This window comes from Sapajus apella, unplaced genomic scaffold (assembly GCF_009761245.1).
Source record: "Sapajus apella isolate SASKATOON/1434 unplaced genomic scaffold, GSC_monkey_1.0 scaffold58, whole genome shotgun sequence".
NCBI classification, from domain to species: Eukaryota; Metazoa; Chordata; class Mammalia; order Primates; family Cebidae; genus Sapajus; species Sapajus apella.
In genome coordinates this window covers 1,252,491-1,276,673 of record NW_022436998.1, presented here as the reverse complement: position 1 = coordinate 1,276,673, position 24,183 = coordinate 1,252,491, and the positions used below count along the sequence as shown (strand labels likewise).

Sequence of the window (24,183 nt, the reverse complement as noted above, 5' to 3'; positions counted from 1 at the left end):
AGGGACAAGAAAAGCCCCGCTCCTTCCTTCAGTGCCCACTTAAATGAATGAATGCTGCTTGGTTCCCTGAATCTTCCCTTCTGCTGGCCGCTCTGCTTGGTCTATCATTGCTTTCAGCTCTCCTTTATCCTAAACGGCTTTCTTCAACCCAGTCATAATCTTAATTACCTGTTCCTTTTCTCTCCCGTCCCACTCACAAAAGAGCCCTCCTCTGGGCCATTTCGGGGGATTTTCACTGAAGGTGTGAGCCGCGTGCTGCAGGTGCCGCGAGGCTGGCCCTACAGAAATGTTTCTAACATTCTCGTGCGGATACGCACAAGTCTCCACCTACAGGATCACGGGTTTGGGGTGCGCAATCACAGCAGCCAGCATGGGAAGGCGCCGTATTATAACTGTAATTGCGTAGTTTGGAACCATCAGCTCTGAGAGGAAACTGGGTCCTCCACGGCCGGCCGCCTCGCCCAATCCCATAGGATAGTTACAGGCTGAGTTCGGCAGCAGAACCCAGTTTCCTCCAGACAGAGGTTCAAATAAAGGGTCACGGTGGCTACAGGTCCGTCTTCACGAAAACAGAAAGCTGCGCCAAATCTCGCGCAACGGGGCTGGAGGGCGGGCGGGGAATTTAAGGTATCGCGAGATGACAGGATTTTCCCGCGAAGGAGAAGCGCGCTTTTTTCCCTGGCGGGGGTTTTGGTGAGCAGGCTGGGCCGGGAACTGCTGTGAGTTATTAGCTCGCGGTATTGCAGACTCTGAGAGGCGGGGACCCGGTTCCTGGGTGAGTGTCCAGGCATGCCAGCGGAACGGCCCGCGGGCAGCGGCGGTGAGTGAGGGGAGCCTTCTTTCGGGTGCGGGCGGCGGCGCGAGGGGCTGAGGTGGGCAAGCATGGAGGCTGCGGCGGAGCTTAGGGGGAGGGAGCCGACCCTGTGCAGGGACTGAGGAGGAAGGGAGGGTAGGGAAACTGCAACGGTGAGTGGAGGACACCCCGGAATCGCACATATTAGCAAGCTGGAGAAGATTTCACACAGGACACTTCATTTTCTGAGCATCTCGAGTTGGAAATTGGTCCAGGCAACTTGTAGACGTTGTGAAGACCTAGCGTGTCTGAGAGGTGATGCCGGTATCCCCTGCGTCTTCGGCTTTTGCTCCAGTGCATCTCGGGTGGGAGAAAGGCTGTTTAATGTTGAAGTTGAGTAGTTGGTAATTTTTTTAAAACTGCAATTTGAAAGCCTTCTCCTCCTCAGGCTCACAAACTCCAGAAATGGTTGAACAATTAGACACTGCCGTGATTACCCCAGCCATGCTAGAAGAGGAAGAACAGCTCGAAGCTGCTGGACTAGAAAGAGAGCGAAAGATGCTGGAAAAGGTAATTTAGGCATCAGGTTCTCCGTCGTGAAAGCCGGTGGTAACCTCGGCTTTAACCCGGAGGTGTGGTTTATGTTTTTTGCTTTCCTATTTAGTGGGCTTTTCATAAACTTGAATGAACACAGCTTTGTTACTTGTCATTTTGTATGTCTGCAGATACTGCCTTTGAGAAACCTTTCGCATGTGCTTTGGTGTATTTCTGTGAGATGTAGTCTCGGTAGTCCTATCTCTTTTAAGTGATCATTTCATATTGCATGTTTAGCCACGAGAAGTCGAAGTCGATATTGAGTTTTTTCCTTTGTCATCTTTATTTCCTTTAAAGATTACCTTAAATGTATGTCTGATGGCAAACACGAATCGCTAAAACCTGCAGAAGTAATGTACTAGACTGAGGGCAGGAGAAGTTAGCATCAATCAAAAGCTGGGCTGGAATCCAAGTCTAATGATTACCTTTTAGTGTAGTGCTGTTTTCCACCTAAGTGATCAACTTGCTGTTTGTTTTCCTTTTGGTTTCATGGCTTGTGTATTGCTGCATAAGATTCTTGAGCTAAAAATGTGGTGTACTTTTTTAATGACAAGTTGCTGTAGTTTTCTTGTAGAGAGTATTTTGTAGATAACTAAAAGCAGTTTTTAACCCGAAATATTCTTGTTTAAAGTTCCACCCTGCTGCTTGATTCATATGCAAGAAAAAGAATGATGGCTGACTCTTAATAGGTGGTTTTCTTGTGCTTTATTAATTTACTAAACTCTACCGATATTATGATAGAGGTCATTTTTTGATATCTCCATTTACAGATGAAGAAATTGAGGGAGAAGGGCACGCAGTAAGTGTTGACACCAAATTTGAACTTGGGCTGCCTCCAGAATTTCTGTTCTTATTAATATTGAATTAACTCATCATGATTATAAAACTACTTAAGTTGGAAAATAATGCACCCCCAAAATAATGCAGCCCAAAAGATAGAGACTATTTTCTATCAACAATAAGTTTTTTGTCAGCATTGTTAATACTTCATGAACATTTATTATGAGGCATGCATTGTTTTGAATGCTTTGTATGTATTTACTCATTGAATCCCTCAACTATTCTGTGAAGCAGATGCTCGTTATTACTATTACTGCTATCAGACTTACTAGTTTAAGTAAGACTTTTAAATAGACTTTTTTAGATTTTACAGATGAGGAAACTGAGGCACAGGGAGGTTGTTTGGGTGCTACAGTAAGTAAATGGCAGAACAAACATTCCATTGTAGGCCATGTAGTTCTAGAATGCACATTTTTAAACTACCGTGGTATACTTTCACTCCAGTAATACTTGTTCTGTTATTACTGATGATCTCTGGTTGACTATAACCAGTTAAAGTAATACATTAACAAATTTTCTTTAAGTCACACCGATACTTTTTGCTTCAGGGTAGATGTGAATTAATAGAATTGGAAGGTCTGACTTGAACTACCTTTTCTCATTCTTTGAATTTTCATAGTACTTTATTACACAGAATTTACCATGGTCAAATAAGTAATGAAAAATACTTCATATAACTTTTTGATTCTTTCTCACTTTGTTTCTTGAGGGTGTATCACTTCCTGTTTTGTTTTTGTAGTCTTTGCACCAGGTACATAGTAGGCAGTCAGTAAATGCTTATTGAATGGTTAACAATGATGAAATAGTATTTTGTAATATACAAGATTATGTACATATAATAAATATACTTATTAGGTATATAACAGGTGAATTGTAAAGTACAAATTCTGGGGCAAGTGCCCAGAATGGAATCAACTGAAGAGGTCTAAGAGGGATATGATAATTTTGTCTTGAGTAATGTATCTTCAGTTTTATCTTGTTTCTTCATATACTCATGATGAGTGTTGGGTAGGGAAATGCATTTAAAGAAAGATATGTCTGAGATATGACAATACATTTTCAGAAGGCATTATTAGTTCAAGGGAAGAAATACTTCACATTTATAATAAGTCAAATATGTAGTATTGTATGTATTTGCTGATGAGATAAACCAGGAGTCAAATGACCTGCTACTTTTAATGACATTTTTAAGCTTATGAACAAACATTTTGCAGTCAGTCCTAAATTTAATAGTTATGCATCATAGAACCTAAAGAGTAATTTTTAATCTATATTTAGTCCTTCCACTGAAAAAGTATATAGCTGTTTTCATGGCTGGACATGTTTCACACTTGTAATCCCAGCAGTTTGGAAAGGCCAAGGTGGGTGGATCACCTGAGGTCAGGAGTTTGAGACCAGCTTGGCCAATATGGTGAAACCCCGTCTCTACTGAAAATACAAAAATTAGCCATGCATGGTGGTGCATGCCTGTAGTCTCTGCATGCCGGGAGGCTGAGGCAGAAGAATTGCTTGAACTGCTGAGATAGCACCACTGCACTCCAGCTTGGGAGACAGAGCGAGAATCCCATTCAAAAAAAAATAAAGTATATAGCTGTTTTCAATCATGTAAGTGTGTATGTAATTCGCTAAAACATTGGTGTTGTGGTTCCGTGTTATTACATTGTCTTGTTATGTACAGATAAGGAAAGTTTTTGATTATTTTTTGCACTTGACCCTCCTAAAAAGCGATTGCCTAGGTGAGACTAGAAAATTCTAAGAAACGTTTTCAGAGTCTCTTCTTGTTTGAGATTAACAAACAAGTCTTTGGGGGCCAAAGAATTCACTATGCAAAGGTAGAGATTCCTTTTCTTTTGGGAGAATACAGTATTTATGGGCATGTATTTAGAAGTACTTAAGAGAGAAAGAGATAGCTTAAGTTCCTTAATTAAAAGCATTTATTTGGCTTTAGGAAATCCTAAGGGTCTTGAGGAACCTAGAAAATGACTTTGACATTCATTTGCTACAGTTATTTTCTTTGACTTTTCACATGCATTTTCCTTTAAAAGAAGTCATTGTTAGTCTAGGACATTTGAATACTGATAATAATACCGATAATGCCTGTGAAGTGGAGGAGGGGGAAAGGTTGGAGTCAGGAGATTGCTTGGAGAGGTGAAATGGTCATGTGTGTAGGCTTAAATAGAACTCCTCCCACCCCCCCAATAAAAAATCTGAGATTGGTTTTGGGAGAGATAATGGGGTAGATAATGAGGAATTTCTACCCTCAGTGTCCATTGGTATACTCATGCGCTGTAGTTACCCAGAGTTGTTTCCTGACAGGCACTTGGTGCTTTCAGTAGATGGAGTTGCAATTTACCATAATATAATAATGAAATTGATAAATCAAAGAAAAAACAATGATAGAAAGATTTTGAAATATAGAAGAGCAGGTTTAAGGATTAATCACTTTTATGGTGTTATTCTAATATTAATTGTATATTATTGTTCCATGATGGCATCTTAAAGGTTTAGTGATTTGTTGGTTTGTTTGTTTGTTTGTTTGTTTGTTTTTTTAAAGAAAAAAAATTTTTTCCCCAGGACCACCAGGCAAGTATTTAGTTATTTTAAAAATATATGCTGGCCAGGTGCGGTGCCTCATGCCTGTAATCCCAGAACTTTGGGAAGCTGAGGTGGGGCGGATCGCTTGAGCCCAGGAGTTAAGACTAGCCTGGGCAACATGGTGAAACCCCATCTATACGAAAAATAAAAAAATTAGCCGGCATGGTGGCACATGCCTGTAGTCCTAGCTACTCAAGAGGCTGAGGCAGGAGGATCTTCGCATGAGCCCGGGAGGCGCAGGTTGCATTGAGCCAAGATCTTACCACTGCACTCCAGCCTAGGTGGCAGAGCAAGACCCCATCTCAGAAAAAAGAAAAGTGCTAATTCTGTATAGGATTTAAGGTATCAACTATATCTAAGTTAAACCCACATTTATTTTAACTGAACTTAAATTTTAAAACTTAAAAATTTAAGAATCCATATATCATCTTAATAATTTTCATCTCCCTGTTTACAATATTCACCTCATCTTGCATATTGTAATCATAGTAATATATTGGTTATAGTAAAAGAAGTGCTGTTCTAAAAGAACTTAAAATTGAGTTCAAGATGTGAAGAATTGTCTGTATAGGTGCGATTATGGCTGATAGATATATTTTTTGACATTTAATTTTTCTGTAATGCATTACTTTTCTTAGGTTCCTTCTTAGAATCTTACTGTTGCCACTGATTTTGTAATACAGATATATTTTGAGGCTGGTGCAGTAGCTTATGCCTGTAATCCCAGCACTTTGGGAGACTGAGGTGGGTGGATTACGAGGTCAGGAGTTCAAGACTAGCCTGGCTAACACGATGAAACCCTGTCTCTACTAAAAATACAAAAAATTAGCTAGGTGAGGTGGCGGGTGATTGTAATCCTAGCTACTTGGGAGTCTGAGGCAGACAACTGCTTGAACCATGGAGGTGGAGGTTGTAGTGAGCCGAGATCATGCCACTGCACTCCAGCCTGGGCAACAAAGCGGGACTCCATCTCAAAAAAAAAGATACATTTTGAAAGAAGGCTACAGTGATGATGTAATATCTAGGAAAATATAAGCCAATATCAAATGATGTCTTAGAGATACTGACAAGCTGAAGCAGCAAAACTACCCAAGGGCTTGGGCATTATTTAGAGTGTAAAAATGAACTTATAGCTCCTATTTCAAACATGCTTTAAACTCTCAGCTACTTTCCTCTAAGTTTAAACCACCAATTACTGGGGAAAGGGGCAGTGAGATTTTATTGGTTGACTTTGTTTTTGTGTTTTCATTGATACTTGTTGAAAAGTAGGGGAATTGGTTTAGTTGAAAAAGCAAAATGCTAAAAATCTGCCACTAAACTCTTCAAGTCAACAGTTTGTCTAGACTGTATAAAACGAAAGGTAATGTACTACCTAATCTATAAAGGTCTTTTTAATTCTAAAGTTACTTAAGTGTGATTCTTAATGCTGTTGCTGAGGCCAGTGTTGCTTAATTCAGGAACTTCTACAGTAACTGGCAAAATTTGAATTCTGCTCTCATTTATCTATCCTTCAGACAGCTCAGATCTCATCCATTTCCTGAAGTCTGACTTCTCCAATTGTTGCAGTACGTGTTTGTTGATTTACTAGGCTGGATTGATGTTACAGAATTGGTGATCTTGGTTGGGCATGGTGGCACATGCCTTTAATCCTAGTACTTTGGGAGAACAGGGCAGACAAATCTCTTGAATTTAGGAGTCGAAGACCTGCTTGAGTAATATGGTGAAACTCTATCTCTATAAAAAAAAATACAAAAATTAACAGGGTGTGGTGGCGTCCGCCTGTAGTCCCAACTATTTGGGAGGCTGAGGTGGGAGGGTGGTTTGAGCATGGGATTTCGAGGCTGCAGTAACATACAGTTTCACCACTGCACTCCAGCCTAGGCAACAGCGTGAGGCCCTGCCTTAAAAAAAGGGGGGTGGGGGTGCTAATCTTGGCTAGATATCTGTTTTGATTGTTAGAATGAATTGTATTGGTAGTAGTTTTCTAAAATGTGATATCCAAATAAACCTCTTTATTAATCTCAAATAGGAAGAGACTCTGAAAACTTTTCTTAGAATTTTCCAGTCTCACCTAGGCAATCACTTTTTATGAGGGTCAAGTACAAAAAGTAATAAAAAATTTTCCTTACCTGTTCGTAACAAGACAGTGTAATAACACAGAACCACAACATCGGTGTTTTAGCCAATTACACACTTAATATTAAGATTGAAAACAGCTACTCTCATTCTATCACCCAGGCCGGAGTGCAGTGGCGTCATCTCCGCTCACTGCAGCCTCCGCCTCCTGGGTTCAAGCATTTCTATTGCCTTGGCCTCCTGAGTAGCTGAGACTACAGGCATGCACCATAATGCCTGGCTAATTTTTGTGTTTTCAGTAGAGATGGGGTTTCATCATGTTGGCCAGGCTGGTCTTGAACCCCTGGCTTCAAGTGGCCCTCCCACCTTGGCCTCTCAAAGTGCCGAGATTACAGGCGTGAACCACTGTGCTCGGCCTTCAAATGTTTTTTAATGGACCTTCCAACTCAGTAGATGCCGGAAATCAAAATCATGTGTTCAGTATTTGAAATTACAATATTTTGATATTTAAACTACATCTACCAGATTACCTGTTGAACCCAAGAACTGTTTTTTTTTTTTTTTTTTCAGTTATTTGTTCTAGTTTTTGGTTTGAAAAAGTATTTGTTTGGTTTGAAAAATGTTCTTTTAGCCATTTTTATTAAACTTTATGCCAAAAAAATTAACATATGTCTGAAAGTATTAGTAATTATGGAAATTTTCTCTTGGGATAGGCTCGCATGTCTTGGGATAGAGAGTCGACAGAAATTCGGTACCGTCGACTTCAACATTTGCTTGAAAAAAGCAATATCTACTCCAAATTTTTATTGACGAAAATGGAACAGCAACAATTAGAGGTATGTATGTATATGTAACTGACTATAAGTGAAGGCTTAAAAAAATTTTTTTTAATAGCTTTATTGGCCAGGTGAGGTGGTTCATGCCTGTAATCCCAGCATTTTGGGAGCCTGAGGCGGGTGGACTACCTGAGTTTGGGAGTTCAAGACAAGCCTGACCAACATGGAGAAACCCTGTCTCTAGTTAAAAAAAAACAAAATTAGCCAGGCGTGGTTGTGCATGCCTGTAATCCCAGCTACTTGTGAGGCTGAGGCAGGTGAATCTCTTGAACCTGGGAGGCAGAGGTTGCAGTGAGCTGAGATCAAGATTGCGCTGTTGTACTCTAGCCTAGGCAAAAGAGCAAAACTCTGTCTCAAACAAACAAAAATAGCTTTATTGACGTGTACATTATATACAATAAAATGTACGGATTTTAAGTTTATAGTTTGCTGAGTTTGACTAGTAAACATATAGACCTGTGTAACCACCAGCACAATCAAGCCACAGTGCATTTCCATGAACTCCAAAAAGTTGTTTTGTGCTGGCAGTGATGCCCATGGCTGGTGTCCAGCAACCACTGATCTGTTTTATGTCACTATAGACCATTATTGTTTTTCCCTGGAAAATTCTATAAATTAAATCATAGTATTGTGCTATTGTGAGTAAATAGTTGGTGTTCATCACATTTCCTGGTATACAACTCTTGAAATCCCTGGAATCTTCAAAATAATAGTGGCTTTTTTAATGCTAATGATCGATGGCTTAGGTACTAGAAAGCCTGGATTAGAGGGTTAGAATTTAGCCTCACCCTCAATCTTGAGGAAAAGAAGAGAGACTAATCATCATGCCTGTGTTATGAAGCCTTCATTAAAAACCCAGAAGGGCTGGATGTGGCTCATGCCTCTAACCCCAGCACTTTGGGAGACCTAGGTAGGCAGATTGCTTGAGCCCGGAAGTTTGAGACCAGCCTGGACAACATGGCAAAATTCTATCTATACCAAAAATAGGAAAATAAGCTAGGTGAGGTGGCATGTTCCTGTAGTCCCAGCTACTTGGGAGGCTGAGGCAGGAGGATTGCTTGAGCCTAGGAGATTGAGGCTGCGGTGAACCATGATAGCACCACTGCACTCTAGTCTGGGTGACAGAGCAAGACCCTGTCTCAAAAATAAAGCAGGCTGGGCTCAGTGTCTCATGCCTGTAATCCCAGCACTTTGGAAGGCCAAGACGGGCAGATCACTTGAGCCCAGGAGTTTGACACCAGGATGAGCAACATGGTGAAAACCCATCTCTATCAAAAATATAAAAGTTAGCCAGGCCCCCAGGTACTTGGGAGGCTGAGGCAGAAGGATCACTTGAACCTAGGGGAATCACTTGAACTCAGGAGGCGGAGGTTGCAGTGAGCCGAGATCACACCACTGAACTTCTAACCTGGGCAGCCAAGTGAGACTGTGTCTCAAAAATTAAAATAAATAAAAATAAAACAACCCAAAAGGACAGGGTTTGGAGAACTCCTGGAGAGCTGAACACGTGGAGGTTCCTGGAGAGGGTGGTGCACCCAGAAAGGGCACGGAAGCTCTGCGCTTCTTCTGCACATCTCTTCCTCTTGTGTTCATCTGAATCCTTTGTAATATTTTTATTTTTTTGAGACAGAATCTTTCTCTGTTGCCCAGGCTTAAGTGTAGTGCACCATCTCAGCTGCAATCTCCGACTACTCAGTTCAAGCATTCCTTCCACCTCGGCCTCCCCAGTAGCTGGGACTGCAGGAGCACACCATTATGTCTGTCTTATTTTTGTATTTTTTGTAGAGACACAGTTTTGCCATGTTGCCGAGGCTTGTCTGGAACTCCTGAGCTCAGGTGATCCACCTATCCTGGCCTCATAAAGTTCAGGTGTGAGCCACTGCCCCCAGACTGTCATATTCTTTATAATAAACCAGTAAACATTAATGTTTCTTTGAGTTCTGTGAGCTCCTCTAGCAAATTAGTCAAACCCAAAGAGGGGCTTGTCAGAACCCTGATTTATAGCTATTCAGTCAGAAGTACAGGTAAAACAACTTGGGCCTTGTGATTGGCATCTGAAATTGGTAGGGAAATTCTTGGTGACTGAACCCTCAACCTGTGGCATATGAGTCTATTACCCGGTACATAGTGTGTGTCAGAATTGAATTCCAGTAGAGGACACCCTGCTGGTTCACTGCAGATAAGCTTGTTGGGTATACAGGGAAAACCCCCACACATTGGGTCACAGAAGTCTTTTGTGTTGATTGTTGAGTATGTAGGGAGAAACTGAGTTTGTTTTTTTCTCAATATTCTTTCAGATATGCATTCTTTGTCTTGTTACTTTTGCTCAGCATATTTTTGAGATTTACTCATGTTGTGTCTTAGTGGGTCGTTCTTTGTATTCCTGAGAAGGATTCCATTTTTAAAATATCACTATTGGGGTGTAATTGACATACACTAAACTGCACATATTTAAACTGTACAATTCCCTAAGTTTTGTTAATATGGATATACTTGTGAAGCCATAATAATCATGATAGTGAACATACCCACTGATTCCAAAGAATTCTTTCTGCTCATGTATTTCTTCTCCCTCATCCGTACCCCATGTTCTATCCACAGATAGCCAGTTGCTCTGTTTTCTGTTACTATAGATTCATTTGCATTTTCTGTTGGTGCTGGGTTCTTTTAGCTTTCATTGAGTGTCTTCACTTTCATTTTTGAAATAGATTTTTACTGGGCGAAGAATTTTTTTCTTCATTACTTTATTTCTTGGAGTACTTTAAAGATGTTACACTATCTCCTAGCTTATGTTGTTTCTGAAAAGTGAAAGTCCTGATAATATCTATATGTCTGCAAGCAATTTGACTGCCTTTCTCAATCCCATTACCATTCATACCTCCTCCTGTCTTTTGTGGTTGCTATTTTCTGCCTGGAACCTTCTTCCTTTAAATAACTGCATGGCTTAACTTCATCTTTGAGCTTTTACTGAAACGGTTTCTAGATGAGACCTGCTCTCACAATTTTAAGAAAGTTGCTAACACACTTGATTCTCTTTACCTTGTTCTTTTCTTGCCATTGCACTTTTCATCTGATGTACATCATTTATTGTATTTATTTATTTATTTATTTTGAGACGGAGTTTCCCTCTTGTTACCCAGGCTGGAGTGCAATGGCCCGATCTCGGCTCACCGCAACCTCCGCCTCCTGGGTTCAGGCAATTCTCCTGCCTCAGCCCCCCAAGTAGCTGAGATTACAGGCACGCGCCACCATGCCCAGCTAATTTTTTGTATTTTTAGTAGAGACGGGGTTTCACCATGTTGACAGGATGGTCTCGATCTCTTGACCTCGTGATCCACCCGCCTCGGCCTCCCAAAGTGCTGGGATTACAGGCTTGAGCCACCGCGCCCAGCTTATTGTATTTATTGTTTGTCTTTCCACTACACTGTTATGAAGATTTAAAAATTTTGTGCAAGTTGAGAGAATACAGTAAGTCCCTGTGTCCCCGTCACCCACATTTAACAATTATCAATGGAAATTTTGCTGTTTGTCAAATCTCCTTTTTTCTTTGTTTGAAACCCTTTTATTTTTTATGGTAAAATAAGACACGGAAGAACAAATACTCAATGAGTTACATAGCATCTACCCCTTTCACCACCTCTTGGAAATGGTTTGAATATTTTGGTGTCTTAAAAATTTGTGAGGGTATGTCTAGAATAGCTTTTAGTCTAGGAATAAGTGGATCTCTTTTCTGAGCACTCTACTTGATTAATGCCCTGTATATTAAGAGGACTTTCTACTTTGGCTGAGAGAATGTGAGGTATACCGTATTATGCCTGACCCCCTTGGAACAAGAGAGGTTCCACCTGCTTCTTTCTGGTGACTCTTCTGGTCTTGGTTACCATGCACTTATTAGTACTCAGCCTGAGAAGGACATAACAGCTGGCTTTGTGCATCTTTGTCCTCTCTGGTACTTGACCCTGGGAATGCTACTGCTCTTAAGTTTTGGATTCTGTCTCCTCAACACAAAGAGACTGTTGGGCTCTGTTTGGATTTTTCTCCATTACTTGTACTTTAAAATGGTGTCAGGAAGTAAGCTGGGCAGTCAGAAGATTAACCTTGTTTCCCTTGTGTCAGTGTTTACAGTCCTTTACTGCATGTTGCTTGAAGACCATTGTGTAATAAATGTTATCTGGATTTTAGTTGTTTAAGGCAGGAGGATAAATCTGTCCCATTACTCCACAAAGACAAGTTCCTCCCTGTTTTTTTATTATGATAGACCTTAGTTTCTTCATTGTAAACATAAGTTATTTGGGAATTAATATGCGTGTGTGTTTTTTTCATGTTGCAATTCCCACTTGTGACATAAGAAAAATTTATCTTACAGGAACAGAAGAAGAAAGAAAAATTGGAGAGAAAAAAGGAGTCTTTAAAAGTTAAAAAGGTAATATAGCCAGCCAGAATATTTTTATGTCATTTAAATATTGAAGACATACTTTTGTATTCTTCTGACTTTTTTGTTTGTCTGTTTAATTTTACCTTAATTGAGTGATAAACCTAACTTTGATACAAGCAATGCAGAAACATGTAAAATCTATTCCTCACTATTTAAGAAATGGAGAAAGAGCCAAAGTATGATCCTTTAGTTTTCTTATTCCATGGATTATTTTGGATGATGGCACAGTTTGGCTTGCTTAATTGGAAAGAATCTGCAAATTTAAACTTCAAGGCATTTTATAAGTAGCCATTTTATTTGGAGTACATAATGAAGTTGTGCTAGTTAAAAGAGAAATAATAAAGGTTACATTTATTGAGTACTTATTGTGTCAGGTGTGCTATCATGTCTTCTCTTAGAACAGTTCTTGTTAGGTAAAGGTACTGTTTTTTCCCCCATTTTACATAAATAGAGGCTGACACAAGAAGATAAAGAACATCATTCCTCGTTATTCATGGATTGTATATTTGTGAATTCACCTACTCACTTAAATTTATTTGTAACCCCAAAGTCAAGATTCCTGACACCATCATGAACGTTTACATACACGCTTATGTGCAGAGAAGCAAAAAATTGTAGTCTACCAATGCTGAGCTCAAACATGGGCTGCTGTGCTTTGTTTCAGTTACCATATGTATGTCAAGCATATGTCCTTTTCATGGTCTTTATTTAGCATCATTATTTTTGCATTTTTTCTGGTTTTACCTGGTGATTTTGCTGTTAAAATGGCCCTCAACTGTTGTAGTCCTGTCTAGTGTTTCTAAGTACAAACAAGCTGTGATGTGCCTTATGGAGAAAGTGTGTCTTGGGTAAGCTTCATTTAGGCATGAGGTACAGTGCTGTTGGCCCTGAGTTCAATATTAATCAACATATATATTAAATAAGATATCTTTAAAAACAGAAACACAAATAAAACAGGGTTATATATTGTTTGCTTGAAAATATCATAACCAGAGTCAGACTCAAGCTTGTATTTTTCCTAGGGGCAGTGAGTCAGTATTGTCATAGTGATTTTATTGAACCACAAGTACTGCAGATTGTGAGAGCTGATGCTAACTTGATGAAAATCGTGGATTTGAACCCAGAATTAGTTTAAGAGCTTCCACTTAGTTTCTGTGCTCAACTGCCTTTAATAGGAAATATCAAAATGCCAATAGGCAGAATAACTAGGGTAGTTTTTAAGTCCAGTATTTGATTCTTAGGCTAGTTAATGGTGATGTTAGAATGCCTGATAAAGTATTTTACAGACTATTTTGCAACAAAACCCATTATTTAAAACTGGTAATTCTGCTAGGCATGGTGGCTCATGCCTGTAATACTTTGGGAAGCTGAGGCATGTGGATTCCTTGAGGCCAGGAGTTTGAGACCAGCCTGGTCAACATGATGAGACCCTATCTCTGCTAAAAATACAAAAATTAGCTGGGTGTGGTGGTGTGTGCCCGTAGTCCCAGCTACTTGAGAGGCTGAGGTGTGGGTGTCACTTGAACACGGGAGGTGGAGGTTGCAGTGAGCCGAGATTGCGTCACTGCACTCTAGTCTGGGCGACAGAGGGAGACTCTGTTCCTAAATAAATAAATAAATAAAACTGGTAATACTGAGTCTACTGGGAGAGAGTATTAAAACAAACAAAAAAAAAGAAATGGGCCCGGTGCGGTGACTCATGCCTGTAATCCCAGCACTTTGGGAGGCCAGGGCAGGCGGATCACCTGAGGTCAAGAGTTTGAGACCAACCTGCCCATCATGGTGAAACCCTGTCTCCATTAAAAATACAAAAATTAACCAGGCGTGTTGGCAGGTCTCTAATCCTAGCTACTCTGGAGACTGATGCAGGAAAATCGCTTGAACCTGGGAGGTGGAGGTTGCAGTGAGCTGAGTTCATGGTATTAGACTGTACCCTGGGCGACAGAGCAAGACTGTTTTAAAAAAAAAAAAACAAAAACAGCCTGCTGATACTTAATTCATTTGCTAGCTCCAGAGACTTACCTAGGGCTTTTAAGATTATTATTTTCTTACAGAGAGGGCTTCACTATGTTGCCCAGGCTGGTCTCAAACTCCTGGGCTCAGGCTATCCTCCCCCACCCCCACCCTCACCCGTACCCCTGCCTTGGCCTCCCAAAGTGCTGGGATTACAGATGTGACCTAGCACACCTGGTCTTTCCAAGGGCTTGAAGAACATGTTTTTATTTATACAATAATTTTATTGGCGTAGTCATTTCTTCTCTGCTCTTTAACCTGTTAAATTAATATACACAATATATCCTTCACTTAGTTTCACCTAACCTTTTTTTTTTTTTTGAGGTGAAGTCTCGCTCTTGTTCCCCAGGCTGAGCGCAATGGCTTGATCTTGGCTCACTGCAACCTCTGCCTCCCAGGTTCAAGCGATTCTCCTGCCTCAGCCTCTCAAGTAGCTGGGATTACTGGTGCTCGCCTCTATGCCTGGCTAATTTTTGTATTTTTAGTAGAGACGGGGTTTCACCATGTTGGCCAGGCTGGTCTTGAACTCCTGATCACAGGTGATCTACCCACGTTGGCCTCCCAAAGTGCTGGGATTACAGGTGTGAACCACCTTGCCTGGCCAGTTCCACCTAGCTTTTTATACCAGGGTTTTGATTCTTTTCCCCCTCTGCATCTTTCCTAAAGATGTCAGCTATTAAATTCTGCCTACTCTAATCGCATCAGTTCTTTTCCAGTATTTTCTTGTTTAATCTTCAGACTTTGTAACTTAATTTTAAAATTCATTATATATATTTTTGTCATTTTGATTTAGCACACATGTTGTTCGCGTATTCTTGATATAATACTTTCCCAACTCTTATTTTGAAACTTAAAAATTTTTTTTTAGAGGTGTTGTCTCACTAGCCCAGCCTAGAGTTCACTAGCACTGTAGTAGCTCACAGTGGCTTTGAACTCCTGGGCTCAAGCCATCTTTCTAACTCAGCCTCCCGAGTATCTGAGACTACAGGTGCATACCACCGTGCTCAGCTAATTTTTAAATTTTTTTTATAGAGTGGGTGTCTTGCTTTTTTGCTCAAGCTGGTCTTGCGCTCCTGGCTTCAAGCAGTCCTACTACCTAGTCCTCCTAAAGTGCTGGGATTATAAGTGTGAGCCACTGCACCTGGCCAGAAACTTTTTTTAACATCTCATTTCCCTTGCCTTCCTTACTAATAATTTTCTGTTAGTATTCTCTTTTGTTTCTACTTTGAGTTGTAGTTAATGTATGAATTTCATTCACAGTGAATATTCCTTCAATACTCAACCTATTGAATATCTTAGCATGATGTACAGTTAAAGGTGTACTAGGTGTTTTGTTTTGTTTTGTTTTGTTTTGAGATGGAAGTGTCACTCCGTTGCCAGGCTGGAGTGCAGTGGCACAATCTTGGCTCACTGCAACCTCTGCTTCCTGGGTTCAAGTGATACCCCTGCCTTAGCCTCCCAAGTAGCTGGGACTGCAGGTGCTTGCCACCATGCCCGGCTGATTTTTTTTTATTTTAGTAGTGACAGGACTTCATCGTGTTGGCCAGGATGGTCTTGATCTCCTGACCTTGTGATCCACCTACCTTGGCCTCTCAAAGTGCTGGGATTACAGGCGTGAGCCACTGCGCTCAGCCAGATGTACATGGGATTTCTAAATAAAAATGCCAACTATGGGCTGGACGCAGTGGCTCACGCCTATAATCCCAGCACTTTGGGAGGCTTAGGTGGGCGCATCACCTGATGTTAGGAGCTTGAGATCAGCCTGGCCAACATGGTGAAACCCCATCTCTACTAAAAATATAAAAATTAGCCAGGTGTAGTGGTGAGTGCCTGTAGTCCCAGCTACTCGGGCGGCTGAGGCGGGGGAATCGCTTGAACCCAGGAGGCGGAGGTTGCAGTGAGCCGAGATCGTGCCGTTGCACTTTAGCCTGGGTGACAAGAGTGAAACTCCAAAAAAAAAACAAACAAATTGCCAACTATGTTTAATTTTGAAATTTCTTTTCTAAATGGAAAAAATAATTGACGGAAGTAGAGCACTTGGAAAAAAGCAGAAATTATGAACAAGTTGTAGGGAAATACAGAAAAAGATTACATGCATGTAAGTATAATAGTGAAAAACGGATGTGGCTTAACTAAGAAACTTTTTTCTCAAGTTAATCAGTGCCTTTTAACGTATAATACCATAACGGTCCTTAGTAAAAGCAATATTCTGAATCCTTGTTTTGTAGGGTAAAAATTCAATTGACACAAGTGAAGAGAAGCCAGGTAAATATCCTTATATCCTTATTGCAGTTTTGAAGAATACTTGTTTATATTTCTATTTTAATTGCTATTAAAAAACAAAATATTCTTTTTTTATAGTCATGAGAAAGAAAAGAGGAAGAGAGGATGAATCATACAATATTTCAGAGGTCATGTCAAAAGAGGTAAAAATAAAAGGGAGAGGGCACCTAACATTTGATGTTGAGTAAAATGTAGGTTTTGAATCACCTTAAAGCTGTAAGAATTGAATATTCTATATCACATCAAATATGTTTTTAATTTAATATTATGTGTCTTTTTTTTTTTTTTTTTTGAGACGGAGTTTTGCTCTTGTTACCCAGGCTGGAGTGCAATGGCGTGGTCTCGGCTCACCGCAACCTCCACCTCCTGGGTTCAGGCAGTTCTCCTGCCTCAGCCTCCTGAGTAGCTGGGATTGCAGGCACGTGCCACCATGCCCAGCTAATTTTTTTTTGTATTTTTAGTAGAGACAGGGTTTCACCATGTTGACCAGGATGGTCTCGATCTCTTGACCTCGTGATCCACCTACCTCGGCCTCCCAAAGTGCTGGGATTACAGGCGTGAGCCACCGTGCCCGGCCCTAATATTATGTATCATTTATAGGTGAAGCTGCCAAAATGTTTGAAGCTGTCTACCAACGTTTGGTAGACTTAAGACTAATCTGAAACTAATGTCATCTGACCTTCATAGACTTTTCTTTTTTTGTTGAAATGGAGCTCTGTGGTGGCCCATGCTGGGACACAGTCTCGGCTCACCGCAGTCTCCATTTTCTGAGTTCAAGCGATTCTCCTGCTTCTGCCTCCCGAGTAGCTGTGATTACAGGTGCCCACCACCCTGCCCAGCTCATTTTTTTATTTTTAGTAGAGATAGGGTTTCATCGTGTTGGCCAGGCTGGTCTGGAACACCTGACCTCAGGTGATCTGCCCACCTCAGTCTCCCAAAGTCCTGGGATTGCAGATGTGAGCCACCACTCCCATCCTTTTATTTTTTAAGTGGCTAATAGGCTTATACCTTTAGGTTGTTCTGGTTTTTTTTCCTTTCTTTTCTTCCTTCCTGCCTTTCTATCTTCCTTTTCCTTTCTTCTTTTCTTTCTTTTTTTAAGACAGGGCATCACTCTGACTCAGGCTGTAGTACAGTGGCACAGTCGCAGCTCACCTCAGCTTCCACCTCATAGGCTCAAGTGATCTACCTCAGCTCCCTGAGTAGCTGGGACTACAGGTGTGTGACACCATGTACAGCTGGCTAATTTTTAAATTTTTTATAGCGATGAGGTCTCATGTTGCCTAGGCTACTCTTGAACTCCTGGATTCAAACAATCCTCTTGTGTCAGCCTCCCTGAGAATACAGGTGTGAGCCAGTGTGTCCTGCCTTATGCTGGTTTTCTTATTTGGGTTATTTTTTTTTTTTGAGACGGAGTTTCACTCTTATTACCCAGGCTGGAGTGCAATGGCGCGATCTCGGCTCACCACAACCTCCGCCTCCTGAGTTCAGGCAATTCTCCTGCCTCAACCTCCTGAGCAGCTGGGATTACAGGCACGCGCCACCATGCCCAGCTAATGTTTTGTATTTTTAGTAGAGACGGAGTTTCACCATGTTGACCAGGATGGTCTCTATCTCTTGACCTTGTGATCCACCCGCCTCGGCCTCCCAAAGTGCCAGGATTATAGGCGTGAGCCACTGCGCCCGGCCTTATTTGGGTTATACTAACAGTAATAGCTCTGACTACCAGTTATCTTGTGCTTAAGTACCTGGTGGACTTATATAGCATTTTGCCAGGAACTGTGGAAACAACAGGTGTGGAAATAGAGCTTAAAATTACATCTAATAGCTGGGTGTAGTGGCTCATGCCTGTAATCCCAGCACTTTGGGAGGCTGAGGTGGGTGGATCATGAGGTCAGGGGTTCAAGAGCACCCTGACCAACATGGTGAAACCCCATCTCTACTTAAAAATACAAAAATTAGCCAGGCGTGGTGGTGCACACCTATAATCCCAGCTACTTGGGAGGCTAAGGTAGGAGAATCGCTTAAACCTGGGAGGCAGAGGAGGTTTCGGTGAGCTGAGAGCTCACTATTGCACTCTAGCTTGGATGACAGCGAGACTCCCATTTCAAAAAAAAAAAAAAAAAATACATGTAATATGTTGCGGAGAGGTTGGGGGAAAGGGTGGGGTAGTAGACACTATCTGACTAGAGCAGAGAGGTGTTTCAGGGAAGAAGATGGTCTCCCAAAGGACCATCTCCCAAAGGAGTTAACAGCTGTTAAAGGAGTGTGAATTTGGCCTAGTCAGAAATTATTACTATAATTTAAGTTTTTGTAACCCCTAACCTTGTCTTAAGAACTTTATTCTTTTTCCTTGTTGAAGACTTTTACAAAACTGAAATCATATGCTCATTTCTGAAACCAGATTCTTTTCTTCTTTTCTCACTTTTTACATCAAAATATGAATGAATTAGAGCATCTTCAGTTCTGACAAACCTTAAATGTTTCTTAGCATGTTTTTAATGTGTCACATTCTTACTTGTTTTTCCTTGAAGACAGTCTCCCTCTGTACTCCAGGCTGTAGGGCAGTAGTGTGATCTAGGCTTACTGCTGCAACCTCTCCTCCCAGGTTTAAGCGATTCTTATGCCTCAGCCTCCGAGAAGTTGCCTACCACTACACCCAGCTAATTTTTTGTATTTTTAGTAGAGATGGGGTTTTGCCATGTTGGCCAGGATAGTCTTTAACTCCTGCCCTCAGGTGATCCTCCTGCCTTGGTCTCCCAAAGTACTGGGATTACAGGCATGAGGCACCATGGCTGACCACATTCTTATATTTAAAAAAAAAGCACAGCTATATTGTCTACTGTTGTTCTTTTACCTGAAGTTCAAACTCTTTAGATCTTCATAAGAAAATTTTATATAATACCTTTCCTTTTCTCTAGGGATGCAGTGATAGTTTTTCATTTAAAAATAAGTCAAGGGACCAAGTGCTGTGGCTCACACCTGTAATCTCAAAACATTGGGAGGCTGAGACGTGTTGGTCACATGAGGCCAGGAGTTTGAAACCAGTCTGGCCACCGTGGTGAAACCTCGTCTCTACTAAAAATACAAAAGTCAGCTGGGTGCGGTGGTATGCATCTGTAGTCCCAGCTACTCAGGAGGCTGAGGCAGGAAGATTGCTAGAACCTAGGAGTCGGAGGTTGCAGTGAGCTGAGTTCAAGCCACTGCACTCCAGCCTGGGCAATAGAGCAAGACACTGTCTCAAAAAAAAAAGTCAAGGCCCACTAAAATTGATTATGGTATCTACTCAACTTGCAGTTTAAAAAACACTTTTAGGCTGGGCACAGTGGCTCACTCTAATCCCAGCATCATAGGGAGGCTGAGGCTGGTGGATCTCCTGAAGTCAGGAGTTAATTGACTTCCATAATCCTAGTCAAGCTCTCATTTATTGTCAAAAGTACCAGATTGGCTTTTCTGAAAAACAAATTTAATTACTGTTACCCTCTATTACTTTTTATGGTTTCACAAGGAATTGTATTTTCTTAATGAAAAATGTGAAAATAAACAAAATATAAGAAAATCACCTGAAAAGCTGTCACACAGATAATCACTAACATTTTGGTATAATGTATATATTTTTTATTTGTGTTATGGAAAATCTCAAAAATTACAAATGTATAGGGGATAGTAAATTGATTGTCCGCCTTTATTAGTTTTTAATTCTGGGATATTTTGAGAAAAATCTCAGCAAGACTATTTTTTAGAATCATAACCATAATAGTTATACTTTTGAAAGTTGATAGTAATTCCTTAGTATTTAAATTTCTCAGTAGGCTAATTTTTATTTTTAGGGATGGGGGTCTCACTGTATTGCCGAGACTGGAGTGCAGTGGCTATTTCCGGGTATGGTCATAGTGACCACAGCATCAAACACCAAGGCTCAAGTAATTCTCCTGCCTCAGTGTCCTCAGTAGCAGTCCAGGGACTATAGGCACTTCCCACTGAGATCTGCTTAGCTGAAAGATTTAAAAAAAAAATAGTTCAAATCAGGATCCAAAAAAGTTCTATAAATTGCATTTGACTAATGTGTAAATGTGTATCTTGGCTCTCTTTTACATCTACAGTGTCTCTCATCTTTTTTTTTTTTTTTTTGTGATGAATCCTCACCAGGCTGAGTGCAGTGGTGCCATCTCGGCTAACTGCAACCTCCGCCTCCCAGGTTCAAGTGATTCTCTGCTTCAGCCTCCTGAGTAGCTGGGATTACACGCGTGTGCCACCACTCCCGGCCAACTTTTTGTACTTTTAGTAGAGACGGGGGGATTTCACCATCTTAGCCAGGATGGTCTTGATTTCCTGACCTCGTGATCTGGCTGCCTCGGCCTGCAAAAGTGCTGATATTACAAGTGTGAGCCACTGCTCCTGGCCATTTCTAATCTTATTTAAAAACATTATTTGTTGAAGGAAACAAGTAATTCTGTATCCCCACATTCTAGACTTTGCTGATTGTATCCCCATGATTTCTTTGCCTCTTGTGTTTCCTGTCAAGTGTAAGTTAACTATAGTAACTATAAGTTAAATATAGAAGTTTGCGATTGAGGGTTTTTTTTTATTTTTATTTTTTTTGAAACAGTGTCTTGCTCTGTTGCCCAGGCTGGAGTGCAGTAGCACCGTCTTGGCTCATTGCAACCTCTGCCTCCTGGGCACAGGCAATCCTCCCCCCTCATCCTCCTGAGTAGGTGGGACTATAGGCATGTACCACCAAGCCCAGCTAACTTTTATATTTTTTTGTAGAGATGGGGGTCTCACCATGTTGTCCATGCTTGATAATTTTAATAAGAATGCTTCAGGCCGGGCGCAGTGGCTAAAGCCTGTAATCCCAGCACTTTGGGAGGCCGAGGCGGGTGGATCACGAGGTCAAGAGATCGAGACCATCCTGGTCAACATGGTGAAACCCCGTCTCTACTAAAAACACAAAAAATTAGCTGGGCATGGTGGTGTGTGCTTGTAATCCCAGCTACTCCTGGAGGCTGAGGCAGGAGAATTGCCTGAACCCAGGAGGCGGAGGTTGTGGTGAGCCGAGATCGCGCCATTGCACTCCAGCCTGGGTAACAAGAGCGAAACTCCGTCTCAGAAAAAAAAAAAAAAAAAAAAAAAGAATGCGTCATTCGTGGTATTTATAAATTTTGATTTATCTCCAAATTGTTCTCCCAAGAGTTTCAGTTTATGTGGTCATTTTACAGGACAGCTTTTATCAGTTCTTGGTATAAGATCCTTTAACCTCAGACTTAGTATATGAATATCTGTACATGCATAATATTTCATACACATGATATATACATATTTCCATATATATGTATGTGTGTGTTAGCCACTTAAACATGTCCTGTTACTCTTATATGAATCTTAAATTTGATAATGCTCTTTTGAATCTATTTCATCCCCTATGTCTTCTGTATTCTCCCTGCTTATAATCTACCCTCACTATCGTGAACTATGAAGCCTGGTGACAACTTTTTAGACAATTTTATGTAAGATAATTATTTGCTAAGTCACCCAGTGACAACACTCAGGTATTGTTTGTCTCCCTGCCATTAGTGTATAGTAGGTACTTCAAAATCAGAACACTTTATTCTGTATTTTTAATGTATTTGTCTTTGCTTCCTACCCAGGAATGCAAACTCAGATTTCTGTCCACAGAGTCCTAAAGTGGGCTGTAACATGGTTTGGCAGACTTTTTCTGTAAATAGCCAGATAGTAAATATTTTAAGCTTTTGAGTAGGTTTTTTTTTGTTGTTGTTTGTTTTTTTGAGACTGAGTCTCAGTCTGTTGCCCAGGCTGGAGTGGAATGGCGGGATCTCGTCTCATTGCAACCTCCGCCTCCTGGGTTCAAGCTATTCTTCTGCCTCAGCGTCCCAAGTAACTGGGACTACAGGGACGTGCCACCACCCCCAGCTAATTTTTGTATTTTTATTAGAGATGGGTTTCACCATATTGGCCAGGTTGGTCTCAAACTCCTGACCTTGTGATCTGCCAGCCTCAGCATCCCAAAGCGCTGGGATTACAGGTGTAAGCCACTGTGGCCGGCCTCTTTTGAGTAGTAGTTGTTTTTTTTTTTTTTTTTTTTTTTCTTGAGACAGAGTCTCACTCTGTTACCCAGGCTGGAGTGCAGTGGCGCAATCTTGACTCACTGCAACCTCCACCTCCTGGGTTCAAGCAATTCTTCTGCCTCAGCTTCCTGAGTAGCTGGGATTACAGGTGTGCGACACCACGCCTGGCTAATTTTTGTATTTTGTAGATGGGGTTTCACCATGTTGTTCAGGCTGGTTTCGAACTGCTGACCTTATGATCCACCTGCCTTGGCCTCCCAAAGTGCTGGGATTACAGGTGTGAGCCACCACACCCGGTCTTCTTTTGAGTAGTTTTGTGGGCAACTACTCAACCCTATATATGCTCTGCTATTGTTGCTTGAAAGCAGACACAGACAAACTGTAAACAAGTGAGGCTTTTTCTAGTTTATCCCCTTTCTTTGCTTTGAAAAAAAAAAAACCTAAGTATTTGCTTAGCTGGAGTTGGTCTACAGGCTGTAGACCCCAGGACTGGAGGTTTGTTGCCATGTGTGAATTTGTACTCAATCTACTCAGATTAAAAGAAAAAAAAAAGCTGGAAAATTACGGTATTTGATGAAATATCCCATTGTATAAGTGTTGCCAAATTAGCTTAGAATGTTATAAAATATTATGAGCCAGTTATGTCTATAGGCTTATTTCTGCGTGAAAGCCCGTAGTTTTTGATCTCTGTATTTTAATTATATTGAGAATCTCATCCTTATTTCCTATTTCCTGGCAAAATGAGCACAGAATAAATGCTTGTTGAATAAATAAATAAATGAACTGCTTACATTATTAATTTGTTTTTGTTTTCTCAATCTACTAGGAAATTTTGTCTGTGGTTAAAAAAAATAAAAAGAATGAGGTAAGATTTTTAATATAAAATTAAATTTAGGAGTCATTTACTCCCCAGTCACTAGTCCTTTTTCTTTAATTACCAGTGTCCATTTTTCTCACTATCCCATTTCTTTGCTTTAAAAAAAAAAAACCTATGTATTCACCTCTTCCATATCCTAACATTCTTCTTTCTTATTTATCAACTTTAGTTATGTGTTTTATTGCTGATTCTTGATGTGTAAATGTTAATTTATGGGTCTAGCAATGTGCTTTTATCTTCTGAGTCTGGCAGTGATGCAAGTGCTTGTAACACCATGTGGGTATAAACGGTGAGCCATCTTACGGAACCTGTGGGGAATGCCTTAATCTTGCTTCTGACCTTAAAGAGTTTTTTAAGTTTCTTAAAAGTTCTGTTTGAGGTCTTGATTTTCGAGCCAACTCTTCGCTTACCCTCATTTTATTTAGAGAGGTTCTTTGTTATCTGATTTTTTTTTTTATGGCTCAAGTCCTTAAAATTACAAGGTTGCATAGGGAAGCAAAATAATCATGACATGAAAATATTCATGAATGGATACGAACTTCAAGTAGTTAATTTACATATCAAAGTTTTTTAGGGCTTTGGGAAGTTAATGTTATGTTTATAAAATGAGGGATACTCTGGTCATCATATAATTTTGTCCAAAATTTATCCTGTAAGCGTCTTGATTTTTATTCTTTTTTAAGTGTAAGAACTGGTTTATGATTGCAGTTATAACCTGCTAGTATAAATATAAGATCAAGGTCATTTTTATAACATTG

General features: G+C 40.6%; 1 protein-coding gene across 2 annotated transcripts in view; it reads left to right on the top strand.

Annotated features, from left to right (window-relative positions):
• The first annotated feature begins 352 nt into the window (after positions 1–352).
• The window catches only part of HELLS (helicase, lymphoid specific), a 49,839-nt gene continuing 26,008 nt past the window's right edge, over positions 353–24,183 (top strand). Inside the window, exons 1-7 of one of the 2 annotated variants that reach the window (XM_032245659.1) lie at positions 353–820; positions 1,242–1,363; positions 7,612–7,734; positions 12,101–12,157; positions 16,411–16,447; positions 16,544–16,608; positions 23,375–23,413. In XM_032245659.1, the coding sequence (XP_032101550.1) occupies positions 790–820; positions 1,242–1,363; positions 7,612–7,734; positions 12,101–12,157; positions 16,411–16,447; positions 16,544–16,608; positions 23,375–23,413 (474 nt within the window). In that variant the 5' untranslated portion in view covers positions 353–789. The remainder of the gene's footprint in view (positions 821–1,241; positions 1,364–7,611; positions 7,735–12,100; positions 12,158–16,410; positions 16,448–16,543; positions 16,609–23,374; positions 23,414–24,183) is intronic. The other variant, XM_032245660.1, reaches the window with a different exon arrangement.